At 36.7% G+C, this 27,532-nt stretch overlaps 2 protein-coding genes across 5 annotated transcripts in view; both read left to right on the top strand.

Annotated features, from left to right (window-relative positions):
* The window catches only part of LOC109091228 (arf-GAP with SH3 domain, ANK repeat and PH domain-containing protein 1-like), a 40,040-nt gene extending 33,139 nt beyond the window's left edge, over positions 1 to 6,901 (top strand). For 2 of the 4 annotated variants that reach the window (XM_042775190.1, XM_042775186.1), the window contains 8 exons: positions 15 to 122; positions 648 to 873; positions 1,357 to 1,518; positions 2,781 to 2,856; positions 3,167 to 3,231; positions 3,325 to 3,881; positions 4,728 to 4,850; positions 4,935 to 6,901. In XM_042775190.1, coding sequence (XP_042631124.1) covers positions 15 to 122; positions 648 to 873; positions 1,357 to 1,518; positions 2,781 to 2,856; positions 3,167 to 3,231; positions 3,325 to 3,881; positions 4,728 to 4,850; positions 4,935 to 5,009 — 1,392 coding nt within the window. In that variant the 3' untranslated portion in view covers positions 5,010 to 6,901. The remainder of the gene's footprint in view (positions 1 to 14; positions 123 to 647; positions 874 to 1,356; positions 1,519 to 2,780; positions 2,857 to 3,166; positions 3,232 to 3,324; positions 3,882 to 4,727; positions 4,851 to 4,934) is intronic. The other 2 variants (XM_042775210.1, XM_042775200.1) reach the window with 1 other exon arrangement.
* A 2,496-nt stretch (positions 6,902 to 9,397) lies between these two features.
* On the top strand, positions 9,398 to 26,208 carry LOC109091229 (CYFIP-related Rac1 interactor B-like). The gene is made up of 11 exons (XM_042775177.1): positions 9,398 to 9,555; positions 18,035 to 18,126; positions 18,719 to 18,840; positions 18,974 to 19,079; positions 21,457 to 21,593; positions 23,430 to 23,507; positions 24,278 to 24,394; positions 24,652 to 24,731; positions 24,849 to 24,975; positions 25,544 to 25,614; positions 25,755 to 26,208. Exons 2-11 carry the CDS (start codon positions 18,054 to 18,056, stop codon positions 25,819 to 25,821), a joined length of 978 nt encoding a protein of 325 aa, XP_042631111.1. The 5' UTR covers positions 9,398 to 9,555; positions 18,035 to 18,053; the 3' UTR covers positions 25,822 to 26,208.
* The last annotated feature ends 1,324 nt before the right edge of the window (positions 26,209 to 27,532 follow it).

The raw sequence follows: 27,532 nt of genomic DNA, 5'->3' as shown, positions 1-27,532 counted from the left end.
GATCGGATGCGCAGCTGGCAGAGGCAGCAGCCGGGAGGTTTAATCCGCACGTGCATGTGGAGTATGAGTGGAATCTGCGGCTGGAGGAGATTGACGAGAGTGACGATGACCTAGATGACAAGGTTTGTACGCCTACCTCTTGTTTTGTCCCATATCTCCATATACTAGAGTTCCACTTTGCTCTGTGAATTAAGAGATCCCTCTTTATGCACCCTCTATGTAAGCATGAGCATTGTGAGTAATTTTCTGTTAGATTGATTGCTATTTGCTGGAAACTTCACATCTTGTTAGAATTTTTATCTTTCATAATGGTAAAAGATGTTATAATGGTAAAAATAAGTTTTGTTTTATAATGGTTTAAAACTAAGCTAATTTAAAAAAAGGAAAAAATGCCCACTCAGACACAAAACATAAGCGACCAAGTTTCTCGAAATGCTTCAAATTTTATCTCAAAATCAATTTTGAATGCTTCATAAAAGTGGATCCTCGTCTGCAGAGATCCATGCCTTGTGAAATGAGAACTGAAAACACCATTCCTATATTTTGATTTGCCTGAAAGCACACTGTATATATACAGCGCCACCCAGTGCATTCAGTTGTAACAGCAAGTTTTTACTAGTCTCAAATAAATATTTTTCCATTCCCAGCCCAGTCCAGTGAAGAAAGAGCGTTCTCCCCGACCTCAAAGCTTCTGTCATTCCTCAAGCGTGTCCCCTCAGGAGAAGCCGTCTTTGCCAGGGTATTTAGGACACAGAGACAAACAGCGACTGTCCTATGGAGCCTTTGCTAGTCCCGTCTACAGCACCTCCACTGATACACCTGCATCTCCAGTATCAGAGGGACCCACAACAGCCAGCAAGACCACTTCAAAAGGTATACACGCCTTTAAACTAAAATAAAGATGACACTGAAAATAAAAAAGAGTAGGCCAGGTGCCTGGAAAGGTAAAGCATGATGATAGATTGACTTGTTTGCATGTACCTGATGGCTTTGCATTAACTCTAATTGCGGGGGAGGTGTAATGTGCAATCAATGGAAGCTAATCATGAGTGATTGTGAAACATCCTCTCACATCACAACCACTGTTTGCTTGCAGACTGAACTGGAATGTGCAACCTTTGTCTTTGGTTTCAACTAGTAGGATATCAGCCCGCCACCTACATTCTGGGACCATATTAAAGGAATTGTTCACCCAAAAATCAACATTAGCTGAAAATGTACTATTTTGGTTGTGCTTATTGAGGTGACTTTATACTCCTCCTATGATGATTGGAGTGCTGCCTTTGCCCTTGTGTTCCGGTGCACTCGGGCCTCACTTGCTTCTCGACCAATCACGTCATCTCGTCACTCTTTCAGCTCCGTCCACTGGACCGCCCACCTCCCTGCCACTGGGATCGCAATCAAGTGCAGGAGGCAGCTCCACTCTGTCTAAGAAGAGAGCGCCTCCTCCACCTCCCGGACACAAGCGCACCCTCTCAGACCCCCCCAGTCCCGTACTTCAGGGCCCGCAGAGCAAAGGTGCGTCTAGGTGGCAACACCTCAGTTTTGTGACTGCAGAAACAAAATCGCGTCACCACCTCCGCTGACAGAAAAGAGCAAAATTCTTGCAGTTTTGTTGTTTTGGTGCTGATAGTGGTGGTGGTGTTGGGTGTGAATTGGCTTGGTATGAACTCTGAGCCTGACCTCAAATAGCCATTATAATGAAGTGATACTCTGAGTAATTGATTAAGGGCTCCTGTTCTTGAGTATGTGTTAATGATCAAAGACTGAGAGCTTTCTGAGTGGAAGCGTGACATGTCAAACACCCAGAGATGTTAATACATTAGTCCTCAACATCACATTTCTCTTTCCTCACCCCACAATGAGAGTTAAAGTGGTTAATCTCCATTTAATATTCATATTAATCAGCTTATGCCTGCTTTCTTTTCGTTTTGTGATTCCAAGCTTTGCGATTTAAGAACAATTCATTTTGTTCATGTTGTGTTGCATTTTGGCGATTAAATTAGCTATTAAATTGTTTTAAGTGTGTAATTCAAGTGCTGTTATCTCCACCTGCTAAAATTTAGAATAACTACAATTAAAATGGTGATTAAAATTTGTCAGTAATTACAATTAGATTGAATATCAATTTAGGAAATAATGTCAAAATTATAACAGTTTTATCATTTTAATTTTTGAATATGGTCAAGAATGTCAAGACTTTTGAGATGGAACAGGCTACAATCACCATTTTAATTATTTTTTTAAAATGACAATAGATGTGTTTAGGTACTTTATCACACTTGGCTCATTTGATGTGCGCAAATACATTTTGCGAGGTTCATTTAGTGTTAGATAATAGTGTGTTTAACAAAACCAATAGAACATTAATGCTTTAAAAAAAGTCTTGGGACACAAAAATCTACTGTATTCGTGAAAAGTTGAAATAGGTTTCCCCAAACACTCTCCTTATCTTCCATTGGTCGGATAAACAGATAGTTCGCCCCCATTTGACTGTGCCACAAAGTTATGGCTTTTTTTGGGGGGGGGGGGGGGGGGGGGGGGGGGGGGTGGGGGATCAACCTGCACATGACTTTCTTATAGCTGCCTTGGCATATTAAGCTGGGACTGAAGAAAATATTTTAACATCATAAAATAAGCATCATCTTTAAGATGTCTTGGTAACATCAGTGAAGATCACATGCACATAAAAGAAAGAGTATAAGACATGGCCAAAGCTGTTAATTGAGTATAGGAATTCAAATCCGCTTTAAACCTCTTCCCTCTTTTGAACCTCATAGGAAGTGAGTCCACACCTCCTTCTGCAAATCGGACGTCCCCAGCCAATAAGTTTGAGGGAATTCAGCCGCAGCAAAGGTGCTGCACCACACTCACTTTCAGACAAATCTACCTGCTGTTTCATGTTTTCTCACTCTTTTCATTCTTTACCATCAGTTTTCTTGTATAAACCTAGAGTTTGTGATTTTTAAAATGAAATAGTCCTGTTTTGCACAATAATTATCTGTGCATTTTACTGCATGTCTAATTGATCTTAAAGGTAAAATTTTTTTTTAGAACATTAAGATTTAGCATTTATAATTTTCTTTTTATCTTTGTAAATCCATCATGAAGGTTTTTTTCTAGTATGTTATAGAGATATTAATCACATGACCTTTTTGATTTTCAGCACTCCTTCTATGAACACAAAAGCAACATTTGGCCCACGAGTTCTTCCCAAACTACCTCAAAAAGGTACATTTCACATGACATTAACTACAGGTGATTTATTTATATTTCTCATTTTTAACTTAATGTTGACCTACACATGATGTCTTACTCTTTCAGTGGCATTACGAAAGATTGACACAATCCACCTCTCCTCAGTGGACAAGTCCGGTCCTGATGTGCTCCAGAAATCCCCACAGGCCCAGGACACGCCTCCCACAAGAGCTTCAGATACAATAACTAGACCCACTGAGCCGCCACCTAAAATCCCACAACCTGCAGAACGCTCCCAGCCTGTGGAGGTGCCGCAGAAACCGCATATCTCAGACCTTCCCCCTAAACCGCAGCTATCTGATCTTCCCCCAAAACCACAATTGTCGGATTTACCTCCAAAACCCCAGCTTTCTGACCTGCCCCCGAAACCTCAGCTTAAGGATCTTCCTCCTAAGCCACAGCTCTCTGACCTCCCATCCAAGCCTACCATGTCTTTAGCAGCTGAGACCACACAGAGGCAAACAACGCAGGAGGACACAAGTCCAAAGCCCCAGCTGACAGAGGTGCAGTCATCCAGTCAGCAGGAGGAGCTCTCTCCAAGACAGGCCAGTGAGGACACTAATGGTGCACCTGCAGGAACTGTGGAGATGCCTGTCCCGATGCCACGGAAAATAAACACAGTGGTGAGTGAAAAGACAATTTAATGAGTTCTATTTATGTACTGTGGACCCAGAACGTTTAAGTTTAACAACCTTCTGTTCTGTACTCATTTCAGTGTCTATTGTTTTATCATTTTTAACCTAATAGAACTTTTTTAATTCATAATATTGAGCTAAAAAAGTGCACTTTTTAACTTAAAAAAAGAAATAAATAAGAAGGCATTAGCTTATATATTAATTAATAAAAAAGTATTTATTTATAATTTTTTATTTTGTTTTATATACATCAAAAGTTCAAAAGTTTAAGACCAGGTTTTGTTTTTTTTGTTTTTTAAGAAATTAATATTTTTATTCAGCAAGGACACATTAATTTGATCAAAAATGGCAGTAAAGACTTTTATAATGTTACATTAGATTTCTATTTCAAGTAAATGCTGTTCTATTGATCTCTCTATTCATTATAGAATTCAGGAAAAAAAAGTGTCATGTTTCCACAAAAATATTAAGCAGCACAACTGTTTTCAACATTGTTAATAATAAACGTTTCTTGAAAATCAGCACATTAGAATGATTTCTGAAGGTTTGTGTGACACTTAACCCTGTAGTAATGGTTTCTGACTAAAAATAGTATTTTTTTTATATATCAGAATAGAAAACAGTTATTTGTTATATATGAAATAATAATGTTTCACATTGTCATGTTTTTACTGTATTTTTAATTACAGTATTTAATGAAATTTAACAAATTTAATGAATGCAGCCTTGGTGAGCATATGTGACCTATTTCAGAAACATAAAAATTTCAAACAGTAATGCATAATGGAAAAGATCAACAGGTAACACTAATAACTGAAGATCATCTCTGTGCAGGGAAAGAACAAAGTAAAGCGTGTGAAAACCATCTATGATTGCCAAGCGGATAATGACGATGAGTTGACTTTTGCGGAGGGGGAGGTTATAATTGTAACAGGAGAGGAAGACCAGGAGTGGTGGGTAAGTAAATCTGTGCCGTGGCGTGCAGTTGCTATTAGTATTGTTTGGACAGATTGTCACGGTCATCAATTTGCCTTTTTACAGATTGGGCACATAGAGGGTCAGCCTGAAAGGAAAGGGGTCTTCCCAATGTCCTTCGTGCACATTCTGTCAGACTGACAGCATATAACCGGCAGGCGAGAGGCTCTCTAACTAGCACAAGCTCTGCTCTCTCTGGACTCATACTGGACTGTGAGCATTGCCTCTGTACATAGCTGCTGAAACCCAAACGGACTCCAGACAAACAAAACATGAAGTATCAAACCCATGCTCCCTTAATCCTCAAGGGTGAAATGTGTAAACTATGTGTTGTTCATAAATTGTGTTATCCTGCCTACCAGTATTATTGTAGCCATGTCAACCCAGCATCCCAAACTGGGTTTGCAGTAGCTATACTTGGAAATCTAGCACTTAACATGTATGCTGTAACTTTGTGTATGTGTACACATATAGAATTATATGTATGTCCATTTTAATTGTGTCTTTGTACATACATATGCACAGATGTAAGTGTATATTTATGTACGTATGTATAATGTACAAGTGTGCAAATATATGTTAACCCTGCTTGCTTATGGAGCCACAGTGACTCTAGACATTTTAGTGTACTATTTTAAAAGAAAAAAAGATCATCTCTTGAATTTTTAGAAGACATAGAAGCAAGAATACAAGTTACTTAAATACTATACCAGTGTTGAAATTCCCATCATAGTGGGATTCTGGTCAGGGATCAAAACCAAAATGTAAAGGTTTGAACATCTCATCTGCTATAAATGAACAATCAAAATATGCATTCATTCAGTTTGCATTGCTCGCAAAAAAAAGCCAGAAGTCATCTTTATTCTGAATGCCTCAGTGAGTAGGAGACTGTATCCAAGGATGTTACCACATAGAATCAGTAATAATTTAAGAATTAACCACTAAAGAGCTCATGTCGATCAAACATTTCAGTGTATGGTTACGGCCTTGGTTGCATGTGCAGGACTGCTTCATTCCTTCCCCATTGTCATTTAATGCCAAATTTGACAAAACCGATGCCTCAGCTCTGGGAAAGTGTCCTTGTCAATATTATTTTATTAGATCATACAACTGCGTACATTATTCATCTGGTCTCTGGTGATTATTCATGAATCATGCATAATTTATAAAGATTCACTCATACATGGATCTGACTGGTCAAACGTTGTTGGCTTTGTATAAAAATGTTTAGGAGTTTTGTTGTTTGCTTACAGTGACTGTGGAATGTGATTTCTTTTGGTTTGTTTTGTTCAAGTTGAAATGAACTGCAAGGTGACCCGGCAGTGAGTGACTGACTCGGTACGTCTCAGAATGAACTTACGCTGCCTGTTTTCACGTTACCCTATCAGGGAGACCAGCATTCATTCTTGGTTTTTAACTATTATTCTATTAACAAAAGAAGATGTATTAATGAATGCCACCTGTACTATATTTGATGATGATAGTATTTGACATTTATAGGGCTAAAGTGTTTCAGCATTGAGAAAGATGGACCCTTTAAATGTAGTTTATTATGGGTTTTGTTTCTCTGTTTTAGGTCATGTTACAATTAAATATTAACTAAGGAATAAATAACAGGAATTCAGCACAAAGAACATCTCTGCTCCATGAACAAGACAGAACAACTTCAAGATTTGTTGTATAAAGTTGTGGACGCACCATTCCTGGACTGTTTTGTTTAGACCCCTATGATGAGCCCACCGTTGGACCACGTCTATCTGTTTAGATGTTCAATCCAGCACAACTCCAGATCATGGATTCTTGTGTTGCTAATATTGTAGCATATTAAAGTCTGGAAACAGTCAAAAGGACAACTTCACATTTAAGTGAATAAACTGGATTCAATCCTGATGTTAAATTTAGGATGAATTTTGTCACTCTCTTGTATCTTTTATTTCATCTGTGTTTGCTGCACTGTAAGTTCAGTCAGAAAGAAAATCAAACTTGGCTATCAAGTCTTCAAATCTCAAAATAAAGACTTCACGTTGAAACCATTTAGTCTCCATGTTATTTGTTTATTTATTTTACTTCAAGCTGGGTTATTTGCAGGGTCAGTCTCAAATACATTTTTACTTTAAGATTTATTTTCTGACTTTTCTCTGATAAAGTGCATTCAAGCAGGCTCGGGTAACCCCTCAAAAAACCTACTTTAAAACACTTCTCTTTTAGACAGCTACTAACCTGTCTCTCTTCCATTCATAGCAAAACCCTCGAACGAGTTGTTTTCAACCAGGTATCATTGTTTCTTTCACATAACAACAAACTGGATGCTAACCAGTCAGTTTTCGGGAGCGGCCATTCTACTGAGACTGCGCTACTGTCAGTCACGGAAGCCTTGCAGATTCCAAAAGCTGATTCCAGATCATCAGTTCTTATTCTGCTGGATCTATCTGCTGCTTTTGACACTCAATCATCAGATCCTCCTGTCTGCCCTCTCATCACTGGTCATCACAGGGATTCCACTTCGCTTGTTTGAATCCTATCTCACTGCTAGGTCTTTCAGGGTGGCTTGGGGAGATGAGGTATCCAAAGCACATCAACTGGTCACTGGGGTTCCTCAGGGATCAGTTCTTGGACCCCTCCTCTTCTCCATATACACTACATCACTGGGTCCCATCATACAGGCACATGGCTTCTTCACCATTGGTATGCTGATGACACACAGCTTTATCTCTCATTTGAACCAGATAATCCAATGGTAGCTGCATGGATCTCAGGCTGCCTGGCGGACATATCAGCATGGATGAAAGAACATCACCTACAGCTCAACCTGGCAAAGACTGAGCTTCTTGTCTTCCCTGCCAATCCAACTCTACAGCATGATTTCACCATCCAGCTAGGTTCTTCTACAATTACTCCATCAACTTCGGTCAGAAATCTTGGTGCAATCTTTGATGACCAGCTGACCTTCAAAGACTACATTGCAAAGACTGCTCAATCTTGCAGGTTTGCATTGCACAATATCAGAAAGATCAGTCCCTTTCTAACGGAGCAAGCTGCACAACTTCTTGTCCAGGCCCTTGTCATTTATAGGCTGGACTACAGCAACGCTCTTCTGGCTGGACTTCCATCAAGCACAATCAAACCTCTACAATTGATTCAGAATGCAGCGGCACGACTAGTCTTCAATGAGCCCAAAAGAGCCCATGTTACACCTCTCTTTATCTCCTTTCACTGGCTACCTGTTTCGGCTCGCATCAAGTTCAAGACATTGGTGCATGCACATAGAACACACACAGGCTCAGCACCCGCCTACTTTCACTCACTATTACGAATCTACATCCCCTCCGGAAGTCTGAGATCCGCTATTTAGCGACGCCTCGTAATACCATCACTGAGAGGCCCAAATCACTTTCCGGAACACTCTCGTTCATCATTCCTGGCTGGTCGAATGATCTTCCCACCCCTATCCGGAATGCTAAATCCCTTACAATTTTCAAGCAACAGCTGAAAACTCATTTCTTTCGACTCTACTTTAATTCATCCTAAATAAAAAAGGCACTTATTATTATATATTATATATTATTTGTTTTCCGTGCCTATCTGAATATGAATTCACGCTTCGGGCACAACCCTCACCAGCTGAAAAATAACTGCATTTATTTACTATGTGCAGATAAGTGCAACTGTAATATGTATTATGTTTATTTAAAAAAAATCTGAAATTCAAAAGGTACTGTAAATATGCATTGCTGTCAATTTTAATAGTTATTTATTCATGTATTACAAAACATGAAGCACTTCGTCGTCGTCTTGTCTGATGCACTCAACCAAGCATTAACCACGACCTCGCCCCTCCCCTCCCCCCAACCATTTCAATTTCCGTAGGATGGATTTATTCTAATGATATTCTAATGTGCCGCTTTGTGACATCACAAAACCCAGAAAACAACGCTGTAGTCCAAATGAGCCATTGGTTGTAGTTCTTAAAAAGGGATTTTTTAAAAACGAAATATCTCCCTTTGGAGTGAACTTTGAGATTTGTAACTTTGTAGATCTTTTTTATGCCCAACCATACACACTGACTAAAATTCAAAAAGTGAAAAAGCATAACACGACCCCTTTAAGTTGACCAAGGTCTACTAGTCTGTGTTTTACTATTTGTTTATTAATTTAATGGATTATTATTATTATTATTATTACAATGTAAATTTATTATTTATATGTTTTATATTGGACTACTTAATTAAATATTTAAAATCTTTTTCTTGACTGAAAAGCCGGTTAGTCACTATGCTTTGAAATAGAAAGCGACCCATAAAGGAGCATTTCCGTGATATTTTCATTACACAACGTTGCTTCATTATTAATGCGAGCGTTCTGTCGTATCGTTTGCGCTTTTCACTGTGCATTGAGCTCAAAACATCATAAGTGAAAGCAAAGATAGGTAGATCCAAAACAGAAAGAGAACGTTACATGCATAGTAAAACTAGTCAGCTTCCTCTCTCGAAATCAATTCCTTTTATAGATGTAGGCAGAGCTTGTTTAGCGCTCCCACAGTCTAGTCGAGCTCAACCTGCGCGTCAAAAACAACACTTCTGATTGGCCAATCCGGAAAATGTAGACACACTTCACAATGATCCGCTGAGCAGGGTGTTCTTCAGCGTTTCCCTTTATTTACTTTGCACTGAATTGACTGGAAATTAAGGTAAGAATCATGGATTAAGTTGCAATGATATTCCAATATGCAACCTGACACCTGGCGCGAGAGAAAGTGTTTCCTTTAGCACACAGGTGAGGGGAGACTCTACTATAAAAACAGCCTGCGTGTACAATGACTTAAACTAAACTAAAAGAGAGCTCAATGATTATTTAAACTCACTTTTAAAGATTTTAAATAAATAATATGAAACTTTTACTTCACAACGTTTGTGTGAAAACAAGGCGTTTGATCACATAATGGACGGTGATTATTTCAGATACATGGCTGTGGCGTTATATGTTTGTTTATGTACACATGCATACACTTGTCTTATGCGTATTTGTCTGCTGCTGAGCAGAAAAGAGTGAATTTTATTATAAAAATCGAGACAATTCTTATGAACAAAAGCAACGGTGCGAGTTTTCAGACTTCCTCTGTGTTCAAATAGATCATGCCACTTCCTGATTTTGTTTATTCAAAACACGCATTTCAAAGCACATCAAGTTCCTACATTTTCACTGTCAAGCAGCCACAGGTTCAAATCTAGATTATTCGATATCCATTATGACTGTTTATTTCAATAAATGTTAATAGTTTTAACATTTAAAATCTTCATATGACAATTGCGCGGTTCATTTAAAGTAACCACAGTGTTCCCACACTTTTAGGCCAATTAATTTTCATAACGTTACGTGACGATCTAGATATTCATGATTATTGAATAAGGAATCTGATTCATTTAGAGTCGGGCCGATTCACTAATGAATCTTGCAGAGCACTTTGTGAACTGTTTTAAACGATTCAGTGAAGTTTTACTCTTCTCAAGCTCTATGAAAGTAGATATTTAGTAGATAGGCCAATAATAATTTGAAACCCTCTACTTTTTATGAATACATGTTCACATAGGTAACTTGTGTATTTAATGTGTTGTTTCCATCAAATACTAAAGTTTGTTATTTTTCAAGTGAGAAATGCATCTTAAAATGGCATTTTTGCATGATGGGAACAATATAGAAAACCACAGCCTACATAAACTACATTCTGAATGAAAGCAAATACCTTTATTGTTTGTTTGATGGATTGCAGAACTGTCTGTGATGTGCAAGGCCACAGGTTTTAATTAAAGCATGAACTATAAATATTGACACAAAGAAACGATCTTCTTTATAACCTCCAGACCAGTGGTCAGCATTAAAATACCAAGACGTGTGCAGAATGTCATCTCTGCAGACTAGGTTATGGTGGATATTACTATTTTTTTTCATCATTTATAAGACCTTATTATAACCTACCTTACTTATATCAAGCATGATGTTTTACATGTATTAAGTAAATATTTAAACTTACCATATATTATATGTTATGTAAAAGGGGAACAGATCACAAAAACTGTTCATTGTAATTATGGTCATTATTAAGCAAAGGCCAATACTGATGGACAAAAATACATTCATAGCTTTAGTAGGTTGTTTTTTTCCAGACGGTACTTTTTAAAGAGCAGCACTGCAGCAAAAAACCCTGCACAGCTTTAATCATTGTAAGATGCTGATCAATAGAGCAAACAGCTACTTTGTGACGTCCCTTGTGCTGTGAGATGTCAGGTTGTGACCGTGTTTCTGGATTTAGCAGAGCATTCCTGTACTGCAGGGTTTGTCTAGTACCACTTTACATGCCCTTAAGGCATGTGTGACTAACTGAAGCAGTACACCCTTCACATGTCAGCTTCACATGTCTCGCAGGGTTTTATAACTACGTTTTGATGCAGTGTCCAAATCAAAAAGAGCTTTATATTGTTGACTTTTTGAGTGCATGTAGAAGCTGTATAAAGATACGATGTTAAACAAAAAAGCATTTGAGTGGGTTTTATTCTGCTATTATTATTGAGTGTGCGTACAGTACATTGGTGGCTGAATAAATATTTAAAAACAGTGAGCTATCTTGCTTTCAGACGAGTATTGTGAGGGACGCAACCCTTTTTAGTGTTGTTGGTTCAACTTTATGCTTTTGTGGTAAGACATGCTCGCTTTATCAGTCTTCACAGTCAAACAGATCAACAGTAAGTTGACACCTTTTTGTGGTCAGATGCTCTTTAAAAACTCTTGAGCACATATCTATTCTTTACTGCTAGCTCGAGGACTGCCCCAGATACATTCATATGGGCAGCTTACGTGCATTTCTGCTCTGAGATTCAAAGCATAGCAAAGTAAACATATATTGTTCTATTTGTTTAGCAAATAGTATTTGAGCATTCAGTTATTTATTTCTTACATACAATATCACATTTTAAATATCATCTGTTCCCTCAGGTCATGCTGTGATAAAAGTGGAAAAAAGATAGTTCGACACTGTCTAAGAACACACAGCATTTGTGTTTTTCCGCAGTACATGTGCAAAAAAGCAGAGGAGAGAACAGAAACACCTGTGCTGTCATGCCAGAGGAAGCATGTTCGTACAGGCCCGATAGCTGCGGCTCACATTTGGTTTCTCGTGTTCCTGCCTGTGGCCTTTTTCCATGTTGCTTGGTTTTTTTCTATGGAAGAGGTATAGAGAAGTGAATCCAGCATTTCAGTAGCATGCAGAAGTTATGTTAGTGAGTGCAGGAAAGCATTTGTGAGAGAGGAAACAAGCTCATGATGGCATGTTTGGACTTTATAGTTAACTCTAAAGTTAATTAATTTTTTTATATATTTTTTTTTGTTCAGTTTTGTTTTTCCACAGATTTTTTTCGTCTGATTCAAAATGTTGCTTTTGTATTGTTTAACTACACTGATACAGTTCAGTTTCTCATTTCACAAATGTTCACTTAAAACAAAGGTGAGATTGATGTCATGCAATCAATATAATGCAGCAAACCTTCCCTCCTCTTAGCTGGGAGAAAGTACAAGTAGCCCAGTACTTTCCTCCTGCTAAGAGGAGGGAAAGTTTAAAACAACACCACTGAATAACAAGCAAATGATTAATAATTAGATCATTTATCTAGCATCTTGCTGGTCTGAGGATAGCAGATATATATCTGTATACATCTGACCTTCTGACCTGGAGTTGACAAGGGATTGCCTGTCCCTGTGAGGTTTAATGATAAATATAATCTATAAATATATATGAACTCTGACCTGAAACTCAGAGTTAAGTGCAAAAATTCACACAGCTAGTCAGTGGCGCTTTGCGATGCTTTGGTATACTTTAAAACTAGAGGTGTCAAACATTATTTCTGCATCCGATTCTCACCCCTAAAAAGGGGAAAGGCAGTAATAAAAGTTTAAAAGTGTTTTTATTAATTTTTATTTATTTTATTTTATTGGTTTTTCGCAAAACACTTGGTTTGGTCATAGCCAAATGCTTAGTAGTTTAAAAAATTATAATTTTTTTTCCTTTTGTATTTTATTCAAATAAATGCATGCTTGATGAGCATAAGAGCCTTCTTTCCAAAACATCCAAACTTTTGACAGGTAGGCCTACTGTATGTACATTAATTAAACTGTATCTAAGGTAATCTCTTTTTGTTTGTTGAGGATGTTGTTATTATTATTATTACTGTTACTATTATTATTATTTTGCAGTCATTTGCTCAGTAATTTATCCAGAGTTCCTGAATACCACTTTAGTAAATGAACCTTAGTGCTTTATCTTTTTTTATGAGCAGGATTTTCCCCATTTATTGACTACAGATATTGCCGTACTGTTAATATTAATAATATGATATTTTGTAATGCATTGTTACCTTAAATATGCACTATATAGTATATACACAAATCAAGTGGAAGTGAAAGAGATGATCGCTTGAAGGATGTGTTCCTTACGGCAAGCATTCAGAAGGTGGGATGCTTTGAAATGGCAATGTGTGTTCGTTATTATTAATTGCGCAAACGAACCTTGTATGTGTGCTCTTATGTGTAAGTTTTGACAAATGCACTGTAATTTCTATTTTAATTCTAGTTTCTTTCATTCAAATTCAAATTGCAGTTCTGCATCCTGATTGATAGCAAATTCTATTTAAGTTCAGGAATTACCTGCTGATAAAAAGAAATGACCCTTCTGCTTTACACTCTCTACTCTCCTGCCTGGACGAGGTCAAACTTTGGCTATCCAACCACTTTTTAACTCTAATTTTTAACTCTAGTTTATTGCACCTTATTATTGCATCTCTTTATTTTACAGTATCTCCAAGTCTCAGGTAGCTCGACTTCAGCTGGTTCAAAATGCTGCAGCTAAATTTCTTAAAAATGGTCACAAATATGACAACGCCAGCCGCATTTTGCGAGTCCTCCATTGGCTTCCAGTACATTTTGGGATTGACTTAAAAATTCTTCTATTTATGTATAAATGCTTTCATAATCTTGCTCCAAAATACCTGTCTGACTTACTGTGTCCCTATAACCCTCCCAGAAGTTTAAGATCTGGTAACCTTATTGACAATCCCTTGCTCAAGTCTAAAACGCAGAGGAGATCGAGCCTTTTCGTGGTGGGTCCTCGACTGTGGAATAGCTTGCCAGTATAACTTTGAATGGCCCCCTCTTTACCAGTTTTTAAATCTCTTCATAAAACTCATTTCTCTTTTCCTTTGCTTTTACATTTGTTAGTTGTTGATCTTTGTTTCTTATTTAAATCTGGTATTTGTGTACTTTGCTTATGTTTATTCTGATCATTTTTTATATTGTATTTGTTATTCTGCTCATGTGCAGCACTTTGGTTTTAAAAGTGCCTTTAAAAAAAATACAGTGCATTCTCAACGGAATTCTTAATGTTGCACATCCCTGATCTGAAGTCAGAAAGGCAAGGTCCTGCTGGAAGTCATTTCAAAACATAGCATCTAATGTCCACCAGGAGGCAATAAAACCCTTCAGTTTCCAGTTTCTGTACACAGATACTGTAACCTTCCTGTTATGAAGCAGAGATGAAATAGTATTTCTGTTGTTTTTTCAAGGTCACGTCACCTTGAAACATTGTATGTTGATCTAAATGTTTAAAGTGAAGTATCATGTGTAAGGTCATATTAAGCTTTACATTTAAAGGTCATCATGAGTCTAGTTAGATGTGTAATTCTCCTTGCTTCGTGGAGAATGATGGGGAGGAGGGTGGATGTTGTGCCTGCATCTATTCTAGCTTCTGGGCAAATGGATTCAGCGTCTCTCACATCCATGGTTTGTGGGCGATGTGGGGTTAATTTTTAGGTTGGAGTTCAGCTGTGTTCCTAACGAAGTTTAATCAGATTGTGTACAGCTGTGGATCTGAATAACATTGTCTGTTCTGAAGCAATATGGGCAATCACTGAAAAATCACAGAAATATTGTTTCACAGCAGACCAATTCTTAACAGATGTGTCATGGCTAATGTACCAACAATATTTGTGATTAAATCTGATTGTCCTGTGGTATTTATAGGGTCTAAATGAAGGGTGCAGATGTCAGAATTTCCGTCATGCGGCAGAGGAAGGAGTGACCGCTCTGTCTCTCTGACTCATGCCTGATGCTCCTCTGCCCTGTCACTGCTGGCCGGCCCACATACTTGTGTCCATGTGTAGACTATCTGTCTGTCCAGGACACTCGCTTGTGTCTCTCTTTCCCTCCTGATGGTAGGAAATCAAGTTCAGGTTTTGGGCTGACATGTAATCAATAAAATCAGTTTTATGTAATTTCATTCATGACATTTATATTGGATTAATATTTAATTATATGAAAATATAATTATATTTTATATACAATAAAATGCTTGACTTATTAAAATATATATTATATTATCATTTATATATTTTATGTGTTATTATGTGTTATCATTTATATATTTTATGTTATTAATTTATTTGATATTTATATAAAAATATATATTATGTATTTGTTAATTAAACATTATATGATTTTAACTTTTATTATCATCATAATAAGTGAAGACAGTTTTAGTGTTAGTAATTTCATTTGATATGTATATTAAAGATTATATTTAATATTGTAATATTATTAACAATCATAAATATTATAACTACATTTAATTTATAAAATATGACTATGCATGTTATATATTTATTATTATATTATATTTTTATATTTAACATTATTATAATAACTGATGGTAATAAAGACAATGTTAGTTTTAGTAATTTGTATTTATATAAAATAAATATAAATCATTAATCATAATTTCATTATATTAATCATGAATTATTAAGTCATTTTAATTTATGTATATATTACATTTATTATCATCACATTAAGTGTTAGATGGATTAATTTCATTTTTAATCGAAGAGATAGACTCTGTGTGGCCAGAGGCGTGCCTGCGTGTGATTATTAGCCATGTCTGCTGGGGGCAACCTGCAGCATATCTGTCCATGTCTTGCCATGCTGGGGTTAATGCTAATGCTAAGTGACGTGGCAGCGGTGGAATCTGGGTCAAGAGGAGTGCTGTCTGTGCTCTCTGCATTGCCGCAGACCGCCTCACTGCAGAGCAGAGCCTCCCCTCCACCCACGTGACTTCCCTCTGCGCTCTGTTGTATGAAGTGCAAGCGGGGAGGAAAGGGGTGGGCTCGTGTTCTTCTCTGGTTGGGTGGTGGTAGTAGTAGTGGAGACGAAAGCACGTGGAGGCACATGCTGTCAAACGCTGGTGCACGAGTACTGCGGTGCTGGGGAGGAAACTGCATTCACACCCATAATCTAAAGCCTCTCTCTCTCTCTCTCTCTCGCTCTCTCAGAACAGCACCACTGTCATGAACTGAGAGGAGTACATATTCTGCTAATACTAACTGGGGTTTCAGCCAAATCAATAATGTTGTATTTATTAACGTATTTTTATGTGTATAAAGGTCCAGTTCTCTCCTTTAACTACTATGAACTACAACTTTTGCCTCAATAAACTCATAATTTGCTGCTCATTATTAATAGCTGATAGTAAGATATTAATAGTAAGGTAGCCTAGTTGTTAAGTTTAGGTATAGGGTTGTATCTAAAATATGGTCATGCAGAATAAGGCTTTAATATGTGCTTTATAAATACTCATAAACAGCCAACATGCTATTAATATGCATGCTAGTGAATAGGGAGAATTGGTCATTAAAATAAAGTGTTACCAATTACTTATATAATATTCATAATCATTTATTATTATATTATCAAGTAACTTTATTATCATCACAGTGTTAGCCTTACTAATTTTATTTGACAGTTTTTAAAAGCTTTGCATCTACCTAAAAACACCCCTTTCCTGCGGTAAAATCACAGTAATACTCGACCTTGAGTGATGTTTTGCTTTAATAGTTTGTTTATCTATAATTTGATTGTATCTTTTGTAGAACTGGATTTTTTTTAAACATTCAAGGAAGCTTGTGAGGTTTACCCTGTCAAACTGGTCCACTTTTGAGTTTACATTTGTTTTTGAGTCACATATCTCTTTAGTGCCGCACTCATGATTAATTTATTCAGGTTCTTTTAAGTACTCCTGTGCTCCACTCCTATTGGCTGCCAGCAGATTTTGGGTTGAAAAATATTTTTAGGCTCCATGGAAACAGCAGAATGTTCGGTCTCCCTCCTTAGCCAATAGGATTGCAGGGTGTATATGCTGCAGTCAAATGAGCAACCTCAGTTTAAATGGTACCATCCCCCCAAATCTGAGTGGGGTAAAGCTGACAAGGGGGGCTTAGGTTGTTCAAGACAGCAGTGCTTATTTACTCCCTTTGGTTCCTTAAATTCTGAATGCCATGAGAACATGAGTATGCCAAGATATAAAGACAATACACCCCACTCACACTACAGAATGCACTGTAGGTCAGTGAGACACTGTAGCGACCCATTTACCTACTTTCAAGGCTGTTCATTTAGAGGAGAAGCAAAATTCTCTTCAGCTTACACACAAAACTCTAACCTTTGTCTTTGAATATATTAACATGCTGTTTAACTCTGAGGTCTTTCTGTTCCTCTTTAGGATCCTCTGGTTTTTCATGATGTTATTTAATCTGTTGTAAGCAGTGACTCACTGCGGGAGTGCTGAGCTCAGAGCGGATGAATAAGAATGAGAGTGTGCTCTTTTCAGGGAACGGATGAATCTTACAATGATTTAGCCCTCACCCCAATGGGAGGGGGACTTCGGAGTGCCAATTTTGAACTATAGAAACACTTTGACTGCTAGAGGGCGACATGATCCTGCAGTAGGATTCACCCTTGAGTGCTGCAGTCATACTGCATTCTCAGCAGCATTTGTCCTCTCACCTGCAGTCAAACTGGTGTGCGTGTTCAGGAGCAATGCAGCAGCATTTGGGTCTCCCCTGATTTTCTGCATTGCCCCGAGCAGATGTTGCCTGTCACACACATACATGTGGCCAGATGTTGCTGTCATGAGCACAGGTGTCACAGTTCTTGAATGTGTTCTTGTATAGGCAAATCAAATAGTGTTTACACCTTCATTGACATTCAAAGTGCCACTAAGCCACAAATCACATGCAAACATCATCATTCAGAAAGTAGTATGCATCACTTTTCCTGTTTATCTTCTCTTTTAGAGGTCTCTGACTGGTCGGGATGGGGAATCTGATTAAGGTTCTCACACGAGACATTGACAACAACACAGGGAACTTTTTCCTGGACTTTGAAAGTAAGTGAATATACAGTCACAACCTGTATTATCTGATGTTGAGAGCTGGGAGAAATGTCACCTACTCACAATTTATTTACAGTAATTTTGCTGATGATATAAAATAACACTGTGAATATAATAATATTTTTATTGTAAATAACATAAGTATTAATTATTCTAATTAATATAATTGTATTTAAGTAATATTTATATTGTAAATAATAATAATAATTATTATTATTGTAAATAACATTAATAATTATTATTACTAATTATTGTTAACTATTATTAATTACTTTAATCATATATAATTAATAAATACTATTAGACTATTTAATTATAATAATAATAATTATTATTATTTATTAACTATATTTAATAAGATTTTATCATTTATAACAATATGTTTTTATTGTATTGAAATTCTTGGATCTTATAAGCTACAACGGATGAAATGGCAGTTCCTCTAATAGGGGGGGAAAATAAACATCTTTTCAAAAACATAAATGGTGAATAACCAAATATATAAATATATGGATACAAATATTTAAGCAATAACACTGTCTTCAATTTAAGCACATTTAAGACTGAGCTGATTTCTGCTCTGCAGATGCCAAGCCCACAGAAGCCGAAAAGAGAGTATGGGAGGAGGTCAATGAGGTGCTAACAGAGGCTATGAGTGTATTACAGGACCTGCAGTCATATAGTGGAGCAGGGGAAGCCATCAGACAGGTGAGTACATCCATAATGCACTTCAAATTGTTTAGACATTAGCCGGGGCTTTATGTTACTTTCCATGACAAGCTCTCTTTATTTCTGTTTGTAAGAAATGTTCTGTTTAAGCATGTGCATGTTGTCTCCTCAGGCCATACAGCATCCCAATGATGAGCATGTGCAAGAGAGTGCGTGGGCCGCTGTGGTACCGCTGGTTGGCAAACTGAAGAAGTTTTATGAGTTCTCTCTAAAACTGGGTATGTCATTATTCTCTTTGCTTTAATGTGCACAGCCCAAACACTATAAATAATAACATGTATGGCTATTTTTACCCAGAGGAATAGGTGATAAATGAGAAGATATTTTTAATGATCTGCTCTCCCACAATTCCTCACAGGGATACATGGTCCACTGACCCATTTACCATGTACTGTAGTATTAGCATCTGTTCTGGACTGTGTTTTGATTTTCAGTGAGATGATTCTTCTTGAGGCTTAATTCATCCGTATTATCAAACACATTACTGAACCAGCACACACGTCAGCAGCCGGCAATACTGAGATTATATAAGACTAGGCATTACTAAACTGTCCTTACTCTTACATCAGCTCATACGCTCTTACTCATGTGCTTTTCTCATTTAAACAAATGTAATCAAAGTGCTGAAATCACCCTACTGTCATATAGCTATACATAACAAGTCAATATGAATATGTGCAATGTCACATGAGCAAGGCTGCATTTGTAATGAAAAATGAAAAGTTGTATTTCTGTTGTGATTCAGCACATGTTCCCAGGGAGCAAGCCATAAACAGAGCAGCAGTGCGTCATAATTGGATTAGCGCGCTCTTTGGGCAAGGCCAGTTTCTTTCACCACATCTAGCAAAAACACAGCTCTTGTCATCTCTGACAGTACACATCCCAGATCTTCTGTAACTTAATGATGAATTCATTGTCCTCAAAATATTTATTTTCTGGAACATTCAGAACCATTAAAAAGAAAGAATCTCTTAATGCTCACCAAGGCATTATTTAATCAAAAATACAGCAAAATCAGTAATATTGCGAATTTTATTACAGTTTAAAATGACTGTTTTCTGATTTTGAGCATCATTACTCCAGTCTTCAGTGTCACGTGATCCTTCAGAAGTCTGATTTGGAGCTCAGGAAATATTTCTAATTGTTATGTTGAAAAATTTTTATACATCCTTTGATGAATATAAAAAACAGCATTCATTCGAAATTGAAATTTGAAACATAAATTTGTAACATTATAAATGTCTTCACTGCCACTTTTGATGAATTTGTGTGTTTAAGCTGTATACAAACATTAATTTCTTTCAAAACATCAAATTGTGACATCAGATTTACGGTGGCGTATGTTAGCTGTACCCTACATATGTAGCTCAACTGATGTAGCATGATTCGAACAAAAGCAAGCTTTTGAGTTTGATTCCCACAAAACATGCATATTGATAAAAAAATATGCCTTGATTGCACTAAAAGTCTGACAGCCAGAGCTGGGTAGTAACTGGTTACATGTTATCTGGATTATGTAATCAGATTCCAAAAATCAAGTACTTGTAATTACATTTTAAAATACTCTTATCAGACTTTTTGTTTTTTTGATTACATGATTACATATTATCCACACTATAGCAATTCTCAGTTCTTTGAAATTGGTTAATGCTCAAATGACAGGCAGGTAAACAAATAAAATAATTCATTTTTAAGGAAGTGTTTTATTTTGATTAATAATTTTAAAAACATAAATATTAACTTTACATTAAAATCACTTAACCAATAACTTTAAATCAAAACAAAATAAAAACATTTAATGAAATCCCATAAATAAAATAACAATGAATGGAATATTTTTGCGGTTAATTTCAATGAATGGAATATATAATCTAAAATCAACCTAATTACATAACAATAAATTACAAGATTATCCTATTTAAATCAATGTGATAAACAAGTTAGGTCAAAAGTAATCAAAAAGTAGTCTGATTACATTACCTGAAATGTATAATGTAATGGATAGTGCTACGTTACTGGAATCAGTAACAAATTACGGTTTGTAACTGTGACATGGATGTTACAGTTGATGTGGAAAATCACATATCATCTGGAAAATTCTACTAAAATCCAAAGATTGATATTGTACTTGGTGCAGCAGTGGGAAATGCCATATTAACTAATTTGTTTTGCTAAGCAGTTTTTTTTTCCCAGAAATATTAAGTGTCTCATAATCTTGTATGCCTCAAAATATGTGATAAGGTCTGGGAAAGTGTGGTTGTTTTTACTTTTTGTGCTGTCTTTCTGTGCTTGTAAGTTTGTGGGTTTGAGTGATTCAGAAGAAAATAGGCTATGACCTAATTAAACATGACATGGCCCTTAATCACACATCATCACCAGCCAATGGCAGCGCTCTCTGGAGGAGAGGCTCTGGTGAAACATCAAAGGGTCAGACTGACCTAACATCTCTCTGTCAAACACACAGCTTTGTTCCTCTGCCAGACACTCTGTTTCTCTGCCTGTTTTTGTCAAATTATAGCGACCATAACCAAGTATTATCTATACTTCTATCCACCAAAAACATTAGCAGTTCTGTTTCTTCTGTGTCTTGTGTAGAAGACTCTCTGCAGGGCCTGTTGGAGTTTCTCACCAGCTCGCGCTGCTCCCCAACTCAACATCTGGAGCAGGAGCAGGCGCTGGCACGGCAGTTCGCTGAGATTTTGCATTTCACACTGCGCTTCGATGAGCTGAAGGTAACCAGGCAACCTCAGGCCACACCCATTCTGCACATGTCTAATCCATCTCTTCCTAACCTGCTTCAGAAAAACGGGTGAAATCAACAATTAGGTAGAATGAGAGGATGTGGAGCAAAAGTGTTGTTAGTGGGACTCCAGCATCCTGTCTTTAATCTCAGACCTCCAAAAATCTGTAATTAACACATTTGACCAATCTGTAAATTATATTTATACTTGCAGTGATTATGCAAGATCTCTTTAAACTGCAGCATTTAACATTATAGTCACAATGAAACACAAGTAGAAACAAATACATCCAAATGCCAAATTTTGATTGATTGGATGTAGGGAGATCTGACTGGGAGTAAGAAAGGGATGGCTTTAAGTGGACTACAAGTCACGCATATGCCATCAAACACAAGATCCAGGGTGAATTTTCATATTATGCTGACCTCAAATCAAATCAAGATGAAATGAAAATACTGAAAGATCTTTTCTTCCACATTGTGATGTACATCTGAGTGTAATGAATTACTGAAAAGGAGAAGATGTAGATAATATGTAATAAGACATTGGTTGTTGATTGGATTTTGGGGTGTGGGCATTGTTCTCAAAAATGGAGGCAGATTAGTGTGAGCTTGCAGGGGCGGGATTTAGGTGGAATAAATTATTGGTGAAGACCTGCATACATCACTACAGAGAAGTCTATCATATCATTTTTGCTAGAACAGGGCGTCAGCACTTCTTTTTGTGAGGGGGTACCAGTGATGGGGGTGAGAGGAGGTATAAAACACTTTACTTAAGCTTTCACTAGCTATTTTTACATCCACCTATTTTTATGTGCATTTTGGCTTATTGCATAAAAAAAAAAAAAAAAACCTTGAATGGAAATGCCAAGATGTGCAAAAAACATTAAGCGCTCATCTGAGTTTGATACATTTGTATCTGATAAGTAACTACGATGGAAACCAGTTTTGCGCATTAAATTCGCAGCTTTTGATGGAAATATAGCTATAGTAATAATTAGTCTTCAGATGCAATTATATCCTTTTAAATTAGGATTTAAAGTAGAATCATACATTATTAACACATTTATTCATTATTATTAAAAATGAACATTTAGTAGAAATTTAGACTGATTCCCCCAACCACACATATAGCCTTAAAAAGTTCCATCTAATACAATTTATATATTAAAAAAAACAAAAAAAATCACCAAAACACAACAAAACAAATTTTGTACAACTATAAAAATCAATAACAATCAAATACATGCAATTCATGACAACTAAAAATGTTTAAGTTTATCCTACATTGAAGCAGCCTTTCTTTAATTTCTTATTTTGTGGACCACACAAAAAAAAAAAAAATCTTTAAACTGATAGCAACGTCCTGAAACTGATAGCAACGACTGTATCACCCATAATGCAATAGCTGTAGAGAATGGGTATGATAGAATTTATTTGTAAGCCACTGAATTTTGTATCCAGTTAGTTAACATAATTAGCTCTGTAGTGATTTAGCTAATTAGCTCAACTAATGGAACACAAAGTCCAGTTGCAACCAATTAGTCAAATTAATGGAAAACTAAGTGCAGTTGCTTTCAAAGGTGCCATAGAGAATCTGTTATTATCTAGATTACTGCACTGATGAAGTCTGTCACAAAAAGCAGCAGTGGATGAAATGGCCATATGCTCTTTTGATTTTCTAGTTTCTCACTTGAATTCATACATTCACAGTAAAATGAAAAATGCATGAATGCCGTGTTTACATGTTTCCCATTCCCATATTCAGCAGAAATACAATTTTCAGCTGCCAGTTCTGCATTTAAATGCTCACCTGCTCTCTCTCCAGATGACCAACCCAGCCATCCAGAATGACTTCAGCTACTACAGAAGGACCCTGAGCCGCATGCGTATCATCAACCAAACAGTGAGTAAACCTGCTCCGTATGGAAATATGGCTCATTATCAGATGGCTTATGTTTTAGTAATACCCCATTCCCCCATGTCACAGGGGTTAATGGGAGCTCTTCTGTTCTCTAATGGTCTGGATCATTAGGTGGCAGAGAGGCACAAGATCCTGACTCAGGGAAACATGAGATATCGCACTCATCTCATCCTCTCTATCTTTTCCTGTTATTTATTTCGTATGTCTCGCTCCCGCTTTTATGTTTTAGCTGACAGAGTTGAAGTGTGTTCGGTTGACGTTGAGTCGGTAACACGTGCTAACGACTTCAGGCTCATTAGCATGTGCTGTATCATCAGGGAGCGGCTCAGCAGGGGTTGACAATGAGGATCGTTGACCTTGCCTTGCCAATTAAAAGCACTCTCTGCAAGGAATAATTACGACAGCCACTTTCATCTCATGAAACATGAGCTCAGCTGTGGAAGAATAAGTATTAGGAATTCTGGACATGTCTACAGTCTGTGGATTTAAGCAGGATTTACATTCAGTTTTTAGCATACAGTAATGAGTGAAATGTTTCAAGTCAGCTAAAAGGCATTTTCAGTGCACCAGAATGCCCAGTTTCCACATCCATTTCCATGATTAACTACTTAAGTAAAGCTGACCAAGGAAAAGCACGTCTGTAACCTCCAAAAAGCCCAACGCCTGAACTGACCCCTTTTATTATAAATCTTTAAAAGTATGGATTTTTCACATTTAGATACTGAAAAAAAACATATGTGTTCTTTCTACAGGCAGAAGAGCATAATGAGGTTGACAACGAACTGGCCAATCGCATGTCTCTCTTCTACGCCAATGCCACGCCCATGCTGAAAACATTAAGCGATGCCACAACTAAATTTGTATCAAAGGTAGGCAGTTGTTAAAATCTGCTGTATTTTGATTATAACAAGCCTTACAAAACTCAAACCACTCAAATGGATGTTAAATAAATTGACAAACAAGTCCAGATGCTCATGAATAAATTCTACTTAATTAGTCTCAAAAAAGTACATGATATACTTTGGCAACACATCTGTACAAGAATGTTCCTCGATCACTTTCACTTCCAAAACAATGTTTTCTCATTACAAACCATCATAATGTTTTGCTCTCTCTATCTGATCAGCATGCAGAACTGCCCGTAGAGAACACAACAGATTGTCTGAGTACGATGGCAAGTGTGTGTAAAGTCATGTTAGAGACACCGTAAGTTGACATGTTTGTATTTAACTATTGGCCTTTTGTTTCTTCTGTAGCAGGCTGTAACTTGTTAATTTATCCTCTATATGTGTGTGTGTGTGTGTGTGTGTGTGTATTGATCAGGGAGTACCGCACTCGATTTGCCAGTGATGACACAGTGTTATTCTGTCTGCGTGTGATGGTGGGGGTGATCATCTTATACGACTATGTCCATCCAGCTGGAGCTTTCGTAAAATCCTCCAAAATCGATGTATGCCTTATTCTGCTTTCTGATCCTTTTAGTAAAAGTTATCTTATTTTAATGTACTCATTTAATTCAATTTCAGTAAAATGCAGACTAATAAATTTAATCAAAATGTTTAAATAGATTTTATATTTGTTAATAATTAAGGCTCTCATTTTGGGTCTTTAAATAAATATATATTTTTTTTAATAGTTACTAAATTTTACTAAATGTGCAAATGTACCCAATTAAAAGCAAACTATATGCAAATACAAAACCTGATTAAAAAATACAAATATATTGTTACTGTCACTGATTAAGTGATTTTTTTTTAAACAGATTCTATATTTGTAAAGTTAATTAGGGATGTCAATTTAACATTATGGTAAAAGCATATTAAAAATGAATGCATTTGATCACCAAATAAGCATTTATATCAGTAATTTCTCATTTAAATGCAAGTGTTTTTTTTTTTAAACTATACAAAATTAATGTGCTAAATACTATAGATCACCCAAATTAAAGCAAGTTACTGTATATACAAAACCTTATTAAAAATCCAAATCCAAAATGTTATTGTCTTTGTATGATACAGATGAAAGGATGCATTAAGGTTCTGCGATATCAGCCGCCCAACAGTGTGGAGGGGCTTCTCAATGCCCTCAGGTCTGTGAGCTTTACTGGACTCTTACAAAACAACACTTACAGTATAGATTATACCTTACAACATTACTTAATTTTGACGCAAATCCATATGACTTGTGTGGTATGTTTTCAGTGCATTTAAATGTTCTCTCGACTCGCAGGTACACAACAAAACATTTGAACGATGAGACTACCTCCAAGCAAATCAAAAGCATGTTGCAAGCTTAACTGTGTCTGTCAAAAGTATTACCCCTCGAATACATTGGACGAGACGCTTCAGCAGTTTTAATAATACAATGAGAATAGCCATGTATCGTGTGGCAGCTACTGATATCAGTCTGTTTTTACTGTTGTAGGTTTGTTTGTTTTTTTTAATCTTATTCTGTTAGATTTAGTCATGTGTGGCCATTAGATTTCAAAGACGATTCTTTGTTGTGTGGCCGTCCGACAAAGATGAGCTTCTTTTGTTCCCTTCCCATGTTTTCTACAGTTGACCGAGTGCCCAGGCAGGACCACAAATAATGTGTTGCGTTTTTAATAACATAATTTACTGTGATATTTTTATTTTTATTAACATGACTCTTTTGAACTGAATAAAGCTTTTTTAACCAAAAAGACTGTGAATGGCTGACAACTCTTACAGGAAGGGCTTCATTGACACATGGTGGTTAAAATTTAGCCCTTTTACGAGTTAGCATCTCTTCAACTTTCCCCCAGAAACCAAAACCAGATCGTTCTGAAATTCCAGGCTGTCCATTTGATGGTCAGCTGACTCCACTGGATTAGTCAGGAGTGGGAGTTTGTTCTACAGAAGAATGAGTAATACATTCCCTGCTCTGACACTCTGCATAGTATTTGATCTCCTCCCTGTTGGGAACGTGCACCATCTGTGCGGGACACCCCTCCCAGTTTGTATTACCATCCTACCTGCTCTGTATCTGTGACCTCCTCCATGTTTTTTCCTCACTCGTCGGCTCGTGCACAGTTTCCTCCTGTTTGTTTGTGCTGCTCAGCATGTACACTTTCCCTATTGCGGAGTGTGTGATTCTTGCCCCCGCTGTCCTTAGTCAGGAACACACTGTTTTTTAATGGCTTTCCTGATGAGCTCGGATACTTGTACCAGGAGGCTGGTGTGGGGCTATATTCTCCTCTATTCACTCTTTCCTCTCAGTGTTCTGTGAGAAGAGCAACTTCTGATGACTTCCTACCAATAAATATGTGTGTACGACCCATAATTCAAGAGCACTACCTCACCGTATGGCCACTGTAATGTAGACCAAACACCATATGTTCATTAGATTTCCCACTGCTGCCTAGATTCTGACTTCACAAGGTTAATAAGAACAAGCACAAACAGAGTATGAAAATGCTAGTTTGAGGTTACATACTATGATCGTTTTGATGATAAATGCATATTCTTAGGATTTAGCCAATTTCTGGACCTTGTACTTCCGCCAGGCTTGCTCACTTATTAAATAGGCAATGTTTAAATTGTTCCATTAATCAAAAAGCTGAATCAGCAGACCATAAATGACAATATGGCAATAATGAAAATAGCTTGTGGGCACTAGTTTTATTAACATGAGAAGTTATATGAACTGTTATATTAAAAATGAATCAAGTATATGTACAGTAATATAAAACTATTTTTTTTAACAATGTTAATATATTACATTTGAATTTATTTTATTATCATTATACATTTAATAAAATAAAAATAATGCTTTCATTAAAAAAGTATAACATTTAGCAATAATAAATTAATATTAGATACTATTAAATATAATTTCCCCCCAAAAAGAGACATTTCCAGTATTTTGAGACATTGCATGCCTTTCTTTTATCAGTGATGCAAAAACATTTATACAAAACAGCATTTATATAAAGTGCACTCCCTCACATGATGAAAGGTTTCTGACCTTAAATGGCTGAAAGAATG

This window comes from Cyprinus carpio, chromosome A2, assembly GCF_018340385.1.
Source record: "Cyprinus carpio isolate SPL01 chromosome A2, ASM1834038v1, whole genome shotgun sequence".
Lineage (NCBI taxonomy): Eukaryota > Metazoa > Chordata > Actinopteri > Cypriniformes > Cyprinidae > Cyprinus > Cyprinus carpio.
The sequence above is the reverse complement of the archived record's forward strand: the minus strand, read 5'-3'. Positions and strand labels throughout refer to the sequence as shown.

Bases quoted from the DNA above. Each gene is read 5' to 3' on its own strand.
- LOC109091229 (XM_042775177.1), top strand. From the start codon at position 18,054: ATGGGGAATCTGATTAAGGTTCTCACACGAGACATTGACAACAACACA. The intron at 23,508-24,277 runs GTGAGTAAACCT...TTCTTTCTACAG, and splicing joins TGCGTATCATCAACCAAACA to GCAGAAGAGCATAATGAGGT. The intron at 24,732-24,848 runs GTAAGTTGACAT...TGTATTGATCAG, and splicing joins AAAGTCATGTTAGAGACACC to GGAGTACCGCACTCGATTTG.